Below are 12,868 nucleotides of genomic sequence, written 5' to 3'. Positions count from 1 at the left end.
CCCCAGTGAAAGCTTCCCTTACACACATTGTGAGTAAAACACACAGTCACAGTACAAGCCTCCCACACCCCAAGTACAGCTTATGCAGCCTCAATGAAATAGCAACTCACACACATAATGTGAAAAGCATATAGACCAACAGTAAAAGCTTCCCTAACACACATTCACCACGTACGAAAAATGTAGACAGTTCCTCTGTTACAGCACATGCAGCCGTGGAGCAAGTGTCTCTGCACTAACAGTAGAGCGCAGCCCGCTATGTTACAAGCGTCTTTTGAAAACACAGAAAGAGTACAGTACATGTAGCCACAGTGCAAGCATCCCTCATACACATGAGTGCAGAGCATGTAGCCACATTGAAAGCTTCCCTCATACACTTGAGTACAGCACACATAGCCACAGTACAAGCTTCCCTCATGCAAATGATTACTGCGCATGTAGCCACAGTGCAGGTTCCCTCATACACAGGAGTCAAAGGCACACAGCCACAGTGCAAGCTTCCCTCATGCAAATGATTACAGTGCATGCAGTCACAGTGCATGCTTCCCTCATACACAAGTACAGCGCAAGCAGCCATAGTGTAAGATTCCATCATACTCAAGTACAGCATATGCAGTCACAATGCAAGCTTCCCTCATACACGAGTACCACACATGTGGACAAATAACATGTTCCCCCCACAACCGCACACGCAAAGTACAGCAAATTCAGTCACAGTACACACTGTACGTGTAAAATGAGTAGAGCAGTAGCAACGCAAGATTCCTGCACATAGAACGAGTACAGTCCAGGTGTCACAAAGACTCTTTCACACACAGTACAGTACGGAGGCAGTGCAAGCTTCCCTACACTACCAAGAGTACAGGTGTCTCTCACACATAGTACTGGTACAGTACAGACAGCAGGACAGGAGTACAGATGTCCCTCGCACATAGAACTGGTACAGCACAGGAGCAGCAGTGCAGGAATCCCTCACATGTAGTACTGGTATAGCACGTACAGCAGTACAAGAGTCCCTTACACGCACCAAGTGCATAACAGAAAGCAGTACAGGTGTCCCTCACACATAGAACTACTACCGTACAGGCAGCAGCACAGGAGTGCCTCGCCCATAGAACTGGTGCAGTACAGGCGTCCCTCGCACATAGTTCTGTTATAGCATGTACAGCAGCACCTCACATGTACCCAGTGCACAACAGAAAGCAGTACAGATGTCCATCGCACATGGAACTGGTACAGCACAGGCAGCTACAATGACAGACTTGGGACAGACACACTCCTGAATAGGCTCTGTTCAGTGAATGCAACATGAACCCGGAAGTGCCAGCACAGGCCTGAGGAGGAGTCACACAGACACTCCCACTTCACACAAACAGAGAAACGAAACTTAACTTCACCTTCCCGCATTTCTGGGATCATGGCCGCAGCAGCTCAGGTCAGGAATCTCAAAGAGGAGGCCACTTGTTCCATCTGTTTGGAATATTTTACTGACCCTGTGATTATTGACTGTGGACACAACTTCTGCCGCTCCTGCATCACTCAGAGCTGGGAGGGGAGAGATGAAAACTTCTCCTGTCCACAGTGCAGACAAATATCTCTTAGGAGAAGCCTCCGACCCAACAGGCAACTCAGAAACATGGTGGAAATGTTAAAACAGCTTCACCTGCCCCCCGTGGAGCCCCCACGGGAGAATCTGTGCAAGAAACACGAGGAGAAACTGAGGCTGTTCTGTGAGGAGGATCAGTCACTCATCTGTGTTGTGTGCGACAGATCCAACGAGCACAGGTCTCACTCAGTGACGCCCATAGAGGAAGCTGCCCAAGAGTACAAGGTATGTGTGCAGCAGCGCAGGATTAACTCGTCAGACTCAGGTCCATTTGTGTGTGTCAGTCACAACCTTAGGTTCACAGGTAGTACACAGAGGATGCAGAAAAGCACAAGGTGTATCAGTCACAGCCTTGAGTTCACAGGTCGCACACATAGAATGCAGAAGAGCACAAGGTGTGTCAGTCACAGCCTTCGGTTGACAGGTTGTACACATAGGATGCAGAAGAGCAAAAGATGTGTTAGTCACAGCCTTGAGTTCACACTCTCTCTCAGCAGGTGCCTACTCATCACCTACTTCTCTCCCTCCACTCACATCTCATCGTCCCTCTCAGTACATGGCTAATCATCGCCCTACTCCTCTCCATCTACTCACTTCTCATTGACTCTACTCACCTCTCATCGATCGCTCTCAGTACATGCCTACTCATCACCCTACTCCTCTCCCTCTACTATCATTGCCCTGTCAGTACATGTCTACTCATCACCCTACTCCTCTCCCTCTTCTATCATTGCCCTGTCAGTACATGCCTAGTCATCACACTACTCTTTTCCCTCTACTCACCTCTCAGTACATGCCTACTCATCACCCTACTCCTCTCCCTCTACACACCTCTCATTACTCCTCTCAGTACATGCCTACTCATCACCCTACTCCTCTCCCTCTACACACCTCTCATTACTCCTCTCAGTACATGTCTACTCATCGCTCTACTCCTCTCCCTCTTCTAGACTATCATTGCACTCTCAGTACATGCCTACTCATCACCCTACACCTCTCCCTCTTCTAGACTATCATTGCACTCTCAGTACATGCCTACTCATCACCCTACTCCTCTCCACCTACTCACTTCTCATTGACTCTACTCACCTCTCATTGTTCGCTCTCAGTACAAGCCTACACATTACCTTACTCCTCTTCCTCTACTCGTCTCACATCGGCCGTTTGTAGTAGATGCCTACTCATGACCATCCTCCTCTCCCTTTACTCACCTCTCATCCCCCCTCTCAGTACAGGTCTACTCATTACCGTACTCCTCTCCTTCTACTGATCTCTCATCGTGCCTCTCAGTACATACCTACTCATTACCCTACTCTGCACCCACTACTCACCTCTCATCACCCCCTATCAGTACATGCATACTCATCACCATACTCTTCTCCCTCTACTCACCTCTCCTCGCCATCTCAGTATATGACTACTTATCACACTACTCCTCTCCCTGTACTCACCTCTCACACCCCTCTCAGTAGATGCCTACTCATCACTCTACTCCTCTCCTTCCACTAATCTCTCATTGTCCCTCTCAGTACATGCCTGCTTATCACCCTACTCCTCTCCCTCTACTCACCTCTCATCGCTTTCTCAGTACATGACTACTCATCAAACTACTCCTCTCCCTCTGCTCACCTCTCATTCCCCTCTAAGTACATGCGTACTCGTCACCCTACTCTACTTCTACTCACCTCTTATTGCCCCTCTCAGTACATGCCTACTCATCACACTACTCCTCTCCCTGTACTCACCTCGCATCCCCCCTCTCAGTACATGCCTACTCATCACCCCACTCCCCTCCCTCTACTCACCTCTCATTGCCCTTCTCAGTACATGCTTACTCATTACCCTACTCCGCTCCCTCTACTCACCTCTCAACACCCCCTCTCAGTGCATGTCTACGCATCACCTTACTCCTCTTCCTCTATTCATCACACATAAGAAGTTCACAGTACATCCCTACTCGTGACCCTACTCCACTCCCTCAACTCACCGCTCATCGCCCTCTCAGAACATAACTACTCATCACACTACTCCTCTACTCACCTCTCATTGCCCCTCTCAGTACATGCCTACTCATTACCCTACTCCTCTCCCTCTACTGATCTCTCATCACCCCTCTCAGCACATGCTTACTCATGACCCTACTCCTCTCCCTCTACTCACCTCTATTCATCCCCTCTCAGTTCATGCCTACTCATCACCCTACTCTTCTCCTTCTACTGATCTCTCATCATGCCTCTCAGTACATGCCTACTCACTACCCTACTCTGCGCCCTGTACTCACCTCTCATCACCTTCTCAGTACATACCTACTCATGACCCTTCACCTCTCCCTCTAATCACCTCTCATCGCCCTTTCAGAACATAACTACTCATCACACTACTCCTCTACTCACCTCTCATTGCCCCTCTCAGTACATGCCTACTCATCACCCCACTCCTCTCCCTCTACTGATCTCTCATCACCCCTCTCAGCACATGCTTACTCATGACCCTACTCCTCTCCCTCTACTCACCTCTATTCATCCCCTCTCAGTTCATGCCTACTCATCACCCTACTCTTCTCCTTCTACTGATCTCTCATCATGCCTCTCAGTACATGCCTACTCATTGCCCTACTCTGCACCCACTACTCACCTCTCATCACCCCCTCTCAGTACATGCCGACTAATCATCCTACTCCTCACCCTCTACTAAACTCTCATTGTCCCTCTCAGTACATGCTTACTCATCACACTACTCTTCTCCCTGTACTCACCTCCCATCCCCCTCTCAGTGCATGCTTACTCATGACCCTACTCCTCTTCCTCTACTCACCTCTCATCACCCCTGTCAGTGCATACCTACTTATCACCCTACTCCTCTCCCTCTACTCACCTCTCATTGTCCCTCCCAGTATATGCCTACTCATTACCCTACTCCTCTTCCTCTATTCACCTCTCAACATCCCCTCTCAGTGCATGCCTACTCATCACCCTACTCCTCTTTCTCTCCTCACCTCTCATTGGCCGCCAACAGTACATGCCTACTCATCACCCTACTCCTCTCCCGCTACTCAACTTTCATCATCCTCTCAATATATGGCTACTTACCACGCTACTCCTCTCCCTGTATTCACTTATCACCCTACTTCTCTCCCTGTACTCACCTCGTATACCCCCCTCAGTACATGCCTACTCACCACCCCACTCCTCGCCCTCTACTCACCTCTCATTGCCCTTCCCAGTACATGCCTACTCATCACCTTACTCCTCTTCCTCTGCTCATCTAACATCAGAAGATCACAGTACATCCCTACTCGTGATCCTACTCCACTCCCTCTACTCACCTCTCATCGCCCTCTCAGAACATAACTACTCATCACACTACTCCTCTACTCATCTCTCATCGCCCCTCTCAGTACATGCCTACTCATTACCCTACTCCTCTCCCTCTACTCACTTCTCATCACCCTTCTCAGTGCATGCCTACTCATCACCCTACTCCTCTCCCTCTAGTCACCTCTCATCGCCCTCTCAGTACATTACTACTCATCACACTACTCCTTTCCCTCTGCCCACCTCTCATCGCCCCTCTCAGTAAATACCTACTCATCACCCTACTCCTGTTCCTCTGCTCACCTCTCACTCCCCTCTCAGTACATGCCTACTCATCACACTACTTCTCTCACTCTACTCACCTCTCATCTCCCCTCTCAGTACATGCCTACTCATCACCCTACTCTTCTTACTCTTCTCATCGGCCACCAACCGTACATGCCTACTCATCACCCTACTCCTCTCCCCCTACTCACCTCTCATCGCCCTCTCAGTAGATGCCTATTCATTGCCCTACTCCTCTCCCTCTACTTACCTCTCATTGGCCCCACTCACTACATGCCTATTCATCACCCTACTCACCTCTCATTGTCCCTTCAGTACATGTCTACTCATATCCCTACTCCTCTCCCTCTACTCACCTCTCATCGCCCACTCAGTACATGCCTACTCATCACCATACTCCTTTCCCTCTACTGCCTCTCATTCCCCTCTCAGTACATGCTTACTCATGACCCTACTTCTCTCCTTTTACTGATCTCTCGTCATCTCTCTCAGCACATGCTTACTCATGACCCTTCTCCTCTCTGTAGGACCTGGGGTCTCCAGGCCCTATGGGGCGGTAACGTGACACGAGCGGTCGGGCCACCAAAGGTCTGTGTGTAAAGCAACCATACAACACGCACCTCACATGGGACAAGGAACACACACAATAAGTGACGCCACACGGTAGGAGTTAAGTAAATACTCAAGTTTATCCAAGCAGATCACGTTAGATACAGTTCATGAGGTAGCAGTACATTTCATAAGCTGGTAATACCACAAATGACATTCATAACATATCAGTACTGCCTGAGGTACAACTACCCTTCACCTAGAGGTACACGCGCGCTTCACTTTCCTGTAGCGCCTTAGGGGGTGATTATGGCGCTATGCGCGCTAACTGGTGACGACCTCAGAACGGGGCATCTAGCACAGAGAGCTACTCCTAATAGATGTCATTTAGCATTTCATTATGGAACATGAATAACAGCGCGCTACTCGTAATCAATAGCACGTAGGACTTCAACATGGGCGTGAATAACAGCGCACTACTCGTAATCAATAGCACGTAGTACTTCAATATGGAACATGAATAACAGAGCGCTACTCGTAATCACTAACACGTAGCACTTCAATATGGCACATGAATAACAGAGCGCTACTCGTAATCACTAGCATGTAGTACTTCAATATGGCACAGGAATAACAGAGCGCTACTTGTAATTATTGACATTGAGCACTTCAATCCGGCACAGGAATAACAGAGCGCTACTCGTAATTATGGACAGTGAGCACTTCAATCCGGCACAGGAATAACAGAGCGCTACTCGTAATTATCGACATTGAGCACTTCAATCCGGCACAGGAATAACAGAGCGCTACTCGTAATTACTGACATTGAGCACTTCAATACGGGGTAGGACAGTCAATGCGCCTCACGAAGCTTTTAGCGGGGAGCGCCCGGGACGGGAGGAGCGAGTCTCTCGGCTCCGGTGCAGTTCGTAGGGCACCGCGCTTCAGAGCAGTCACGGGGGCACAAGGAGAGGATCCCTCGGCGGGGTCTCTCCGTCGCGATGGCAGGGGGGGACTCCCACGGAGAGGGGACCCGGGCTGAGGGTGCGGTGCGGTTCCCAACCAGTAGGGGGCGCACCAGGGGCAATCCCAGCCTCCGGGCTTACCTCGTTCTCGGCGTCAGACGGCGTCCGCTCCAGCGACGATGGGGAAACTCGGCCCCAGGCCTCGCGCACCTTCTCACACAGCTGCGACGGCAGCGGCAGCGGCGGGGCCCCGGGCTTCTCACGGGCCTCGCGACTCTGCAGGGCACTTCTTCCGGCCTCCGGGCCGCGGCGGTGAGCGCGCTGGCTTCCACGTCACAGGGGGGGCTCAAGTTAAGGATGGGGGTTCCGCGCTCAGCGGAGCACGCTGCCGGGGGTCCCAGGCCAGGTCAGGGAGCGCAGGGGTCACAGCGCTAATACCTGGTCGATCCCCGGTGGCTCTTCAATCTGCTTTGCATACGGCTTCAGGGGTCAGTCTGGACACGCAGTCTCAGTGCTTGGCATATAAGTTTTAGAGTTCAATCTGGACACGCAGTCTCAGTGCTTGGCATATAAGTTTGAGAGTTCATTCTGGACACGCAGTCTCAGTGCTTGGCATATAAGTCTCTGTTCTCAGATGTTAGATGAAGTCTTGTTGGCGCAGATGTATCTGGCGCCCTTAAAGGGGTTCTGTTACAGGGGGGTAGGGATGGAGAAGGCGACTAGGTCCTTCCTAGTCAGGCTGGGCAGAGGTTCTCTGGGTCCTCCTACTGCTGGGCAAGATCAGTGGGTTTCACAGGGTCCCTCACTCACTTAAGAAGCAGCACCTAAATCCTGTCACTCTCAGAGGCATAAGTCCCTGGCTAGGCCCTACCGCCTACACTCCTGGTGGATTCTTCCAGCTCTGCTTCACCACACTGGCCAACTCACCACTAAAAGTTCCCTCCCTCACTTAAGTAGCTCTAGGTCAGGTGACCGCTGGCCAAGGCAGCAAAAGAAAAACCACACCTCCCTTCTAGAAGGTTCCAGCACATTCCAGGAGCTTCCCCACTCTACCTATGGGACAAAAAGGCGGGCTGGAGTCGCAACATTGTTGTGGGGTTCCAGCCAGCTCCTGGCAGCTAGGGTGCTACTATGAAAGACCACTCTGCAGTAGCAGGGGTCTGTGGCAGCCATCTTGGGTGAAGGGAGCACCTGCTCCTTAACACTACAAAAACGAAAAAATTCAGGGAAAAAGGGCCAAGTCCAACATAACCCCCTTCCAGCCAAAAGCCAGGGTAGACCGATCAATGCCTTGATGGTCTTCCCTGCTTGGGGCGAGAAAAGGTGGACGCAGGCCCGCAACTGCAGATTCTCTTCCACTCTGGAACCCGATGGTTCCCTCTCAATCCTTCCTGGACCAACGAAACCACCCCACTGGGACTCCCTAGCTAGTTGTGGTCAGGACCGGCCCCTGGGCCATCCAGATGTCTCTGGCCCTCGTGGTCTCGCAGAGTGGGGGGCAGTAGCCCCAGGCCTGTAGTGCCCGATGACCACTCTCCTACTCTTCCTTGCAGTCCTAAACTGCCTCTGGTCCTTCCACCTGGGGTCCACACCCTTAGGCTGATTAGCCTTCAGGGGCGAGGCTCTCCTCCCCCTAACTCTCCTTCTGGGGTTCCTCACCCTACCCTGCGAGGCACCCTCAGACCACCACTGTCTCCTCAGTACAGGGCCTTGACCCTTCAACTGATTCCCCAACCTAGGGTCTAAACCCTTAGGCTGAACCGGTGCCCGAGGCGAGACCTTCCTCCCTCTGCACCCCCTTCCAGATTTCAGCACCCTCCTAACGGGAAAAGTACCCCTGGAAGTCAATTTCGGGGGGACACAGTTAACAGGCGTCCCACCCGCCAGGTCAGGTAACCCCTGAGCCTGGCATCCCAGCCCAGGATCTAAACCCTGAAACTGGGCCAACCCCAGAACCTCAGGCGAGCTGGTTACAGTCGCCCTGGGTCCTCCTGACACTAGGGGCTCCCTTTCCTCAGGCGGCACATCGGGACAGCCTAGGCTCCCAACCTGGGGCTCCCTTGCGGAACTCTCCAGGCCCTGAGACTGCGGTTGGGGCACCTCGGGACACCTCCCGTCTCACTCCTTCCTATGGATAGGTCGTGAGGCCCTACAACCCTCTCTCCCTGGGACCTAGCTGGGCTATCTGCCACCTCCCCCACCTCGCTGGGTTGGAAGAGCCCTGCACCACCCCCTTCAGGGTCACCCACCAATGCCTCCTCAGACACCCTGGTGATGTCATCCTGGGGTAAATAAAATTCCAGCTCCTGCGGAGCTTTCGGTATGCTGCCACCAGTGTCCTCACTGGACACATTCATCTGGAGGGCACGCAACTCCAGCTCTTTCAGCCGAAGCTCGTGCGCCATCTTCATTTCCTCCATTGCCCATTTCTTGTTTTCCCTTTCCTGTTCCAATTTGGCTAGCTCCCACTTTAACTGCCTCTCTTCCCTTCTGTCCTCATACTCCTTTGGAGACGCGCTCCTACTAGATCCTGTCCTACTACTGGCCCCAGAACGTCTCCCTGTGGGCACATTTTCCGACATATCTACATTTAAGATGTCTAGTACTTCCTGGGCGCTCTCCTCCTGAGGTGCATCTGGCGCCTCCTGTCCCTCATCCTCTTTCCCTTCTGGGTGGGCCTCTACCCATGCCCTAATGGCGGTGCGGAGTTCCGGTCCTTTGGCCCTCCGTACCCCAGGCACCCCCATCCCCTGCCCGAACTCCCTCAGTTGCTTCACCGAGTACCCCTCGAGGTCAGCTAACCGGAATTCCATTCTGGCAGGTGGGGACCTAGACACTAAGGAGAAAAATTCCTAGGGGATAGGCAACAGTTCTCAGCTAACCAGGACTCTTGCACTTTCAACCTGGACAGTGGAAATAACAATGCAACAATCAATGGTTTCAGAGCTCTGGAACAATTAGGCGTTTGATTGTGGCGCCCTCCGCCTCACGGAAGGGTGCTGTATGGTCACAGGTCCTAAGGATCCCACCGCTCGCCAACAATGTAGGACCTGGGGTCTCCAGGCCCTATGGGGCGGTAACGTGACACGAGCGGTCGGGCCACCAAAGGTCTGTGTGTTAAGCAACCATACAACACGCACCTCACATGGGACAAGGAACACACACAATAAGTGACGCCACACGGTAGGAGTTAAGTAAATACTCAAGTTTATCCAAGCAGATCACGTTAGATGCAGTTCATGAGGTAGCAGTACATTTCATAAGCTGGTAATACCACAACTGACATTCATAACATATCAGTACTGCCTGAGGTACAACTACCCTTCACCTAGAGGTACACGCGCGCTTCACTTTCCTGTAGCGCCTTAGGGGGTGATTATGGCGCTATGCGCGCTAACTGGTGACGACCTCAGAACGGGGCATCTAGCACAGAGAGCTACTCGTAATAGATGTCATTTAGCATTTCATTATGGAACATGAATAACAGCGCGCTACTCGTAATCAATAGCACGTAGCACTTCAACATGGGCGTGAATAACAGCGCGCTACTCGTAATCAATAGCACGTAGTACTTCAATATGGAACATGAATAACAGAGCGCTACTCGTAATCACTAACACGTAGCACTTCAATATGGCACATGAATAACAGAGCGCTACTCGTAATCACTAACACGTAGCACTTCAATATGGCACATGAATAACAGAGCGCTACTCGTAATCACTAGCATGTAGTACTTCAATATGGCACAGGAATAACAGAGCGCTACTTGTAATTATTGACATTGAGCACTTCAATCCGGCACAGGAATAACAGAGCGCTACTCGTAATTATGGACAGTGAGCACTTCAATCCGGCACAGGAATAACAGAGCGCTACTCGTAATTATCGACATTGAGCACTTCAATCCGGCACAGGAATAACAGAGCGCTATTCGTAATTACTGACATTGAGCACTTCAATACGGGGTAGGACAGTCAATGCGCCTCACGAAGCTTTTAGCGGGGAGCGCCCGGGACAGGAGGAGCGAGTCTCTCGGCTCCGGTGCAGTTCGTAGGGCACCGCGCTTCAGAGCAGTCACGGGGGCACAAGGAGAGGATCCCTCGGCGGGGTCTCTCCGTCGCGATGGCAGGGGGGGACTCCCACGGAGAGGGGACCCGGGCTGAGGGTGCGGTGCGGTTCCCAACCAGTAGGGGGCGCACCAGGGGCAATCCCAGCCTCCGGGCTTACCTCGTTCTCGGCGTCAGACGGCGTCCGCTCCAGCGACGATGGGGAAACTCGGCCCCAGGCCTCGCGCACCTTCTCACACAGCTGCGACGGCAGCGGCGGGGCCCCGGGCTTCTCACGGGCCTCGCGACTCTGCAGGGCACTTCTTCCGGCCTCCGGGCCGCGGCGGAGAGCGCGCTGGCTTCCACGTCACAGGGGGGGCTCAAGTTAAGGATGGGGGTTCCGCGCTCAGCGGAGCACGCTGCCGGGGGTCCCAGGCCAGGTCAGGGAGCGCAGGGGTCACAGCGCTAATACCTGGTCGATCCCCGGTGGCTCTTCAATCTGCTTTGCATACGGCTTCAGGGGTCAGTCTGGACACGCAGTCTCAGTGCTTGGCATATAAGTTTTAGAGTTCAATCTGGACACGCAGTCTCAGTGCTTGGCATATAAGTTTGAGAGTTCAATCTGGACACGCAGTCTCAGTGCTTGGCATATAAGTCTCTGTTCTCAGATGTTAGATGAAGTCTTGTTGGCGCAGATGTATCTGGCGCCCTTAAAGGGGTTCTGTTACAGGGGGGTATGGATGGAGAAGGCGACTAGGTCCTTCCTAGTCAGGCTGGGCAGAGGTTCTCTGGGTCCTCCTACTGCTGGGCAAGATCAGTGGGTTTCACAGGGTCCCTCACTCACTTAAGAGGCAGCACCTAAATCCTGTCACTCTCAGGGCATAAGTCCCTGGCTAGGCCCTACCGCCTACACTCCTGGTGGATTCTTCCAGCTCTGCTTCACCCCACTGGCCAACTCACCACAAAAAGTTCCCTCCCTCACTTAAGTAGCCCTAGGTCAGGTGACCTCTGGCCAAGGCGGCAAAAGAAAAACCACACCTCCCTTCTAGAAGGTTCCAGCACATTCCAGGAGCTTCCCCACTCTACCTATGGGACAAAAAGGCGGGCTGGAGTCGCAACATTGTTGTGGGGTTCCAGCCAGCTCCTCGCAGCTAGGGTGCTACCATGAAAGACCACTCTGCAGTAGCAGGGGCCTGTGGCAGCCATCTTGGGTGAAGGGAGCACCTGCACCTTAACACTACAAAAACGAAAAAAATTCAGGGAAAAAGGGCCAAGTCCAACACTCTCCCTCTACTCACCTCTGTTCATCCCCTCTCAGTTCATGCCTACTCATCCCCCTACTCTTCTCCTTCTACTGATCTCTCATCGTGCCTCTCAGTACATGCCTGCTCATCACTGTACTCCTCTCCCTCTACTCGCCTCTCATCACCCCCTCTCAGTACATGCCTACTCATTAACCAACTCATCTCCCTCTACTTACCTCTCATTGGCCCCACTCACTACATGCCTACTCATCACCCTACTCACCTCTCATCATCCCCTCTCAGTACATGTCTACTCATTACGCTACTCCTCTCCCTCTACTCACCTCTCAACACCCCCTCTCAGTGCATGCCTACTCATCACCCTACTCCTCCTTCTTTACTCACCTCTCATCGGCCACCAACAGTACATGCCTGCTCATCACCGTACTCCTCTCCCTCTACTCACCTCTAATCTCCCCTCTCAGTACATGCGTACTCGTCACCCTACTCTACTTCTACTTACCTCTTATTGCCCCTCTCAGTACATTACTACTCATCACACTACTCCTTTCCCTCTACCCACCTCCATGCCCCTCTCAGTACATACCTACTCATCACCCTACTCCTGTTCCTCTGCTCACCTCTCACTCCCCTCTCAGTACATGCCTACTCATCACACTAGTTCTCTCACTCTACTCACCTCTCATCTCCCCTCTCAGTACGTGCCTACTCATTACCCTACTCTTCTTCTACTCACCTTTTATTGCCCCCCTCAGTACATGCCCACTCATCACCCTACTCATCTCCCCCTACTCACCTCTCATCGCCCTCTCAGTATATGACTACTTATCACACT

The 12,868-nt window shown here is 52.3% G+C and overlaps 1 protein-coding gene across 2 annotated transcripts in view; it reads left to right on the top strand.

Moving 5' to 3' along the window:
- The first annotated feature begins 1,417 nt into the window (after positions 1-1,417).
- LOC146830254 (E3 ubiquitin-protein ligase TRIM39-like) overlaps positions 1,418-12,868 on the top strand; it is a 420,317-nt gene continuing 408,866 nt past the window's right edge. For both annotated transcript variants that reach the window (XM_085604455.1, XM_085604454.1), the window contains exon 1: positions 1,418-1,831. In XM_085604455.1, coding sequence (XP_085460581.1) covers positions 1,418-1,831 — 414 coding nt within the window. The remainder of the gene's footprint in view (positions 1,832-12,868) is intronic.

The sequence above is a fragment of the Triturus cristatus genome, chromosome 5_1 (assembly GCF_964204655.1).
Source record: "Triturus cristatus chromosome 5_1, aTriCri1.1, whole genome shotgun sequence".
Classification (NCBI taxonomy): domain Eukaryota; kingdom Metazoa; phylum Chordata; class Amphibia; order Caudata; family Salamandridae; genus Triturus; species Triturus cristatus.
The sequence above is the reverse complement of the archived record's forward strand: the minus strand, read 5'-3'. Positions and strand labels throughout refer to the sequence as shown.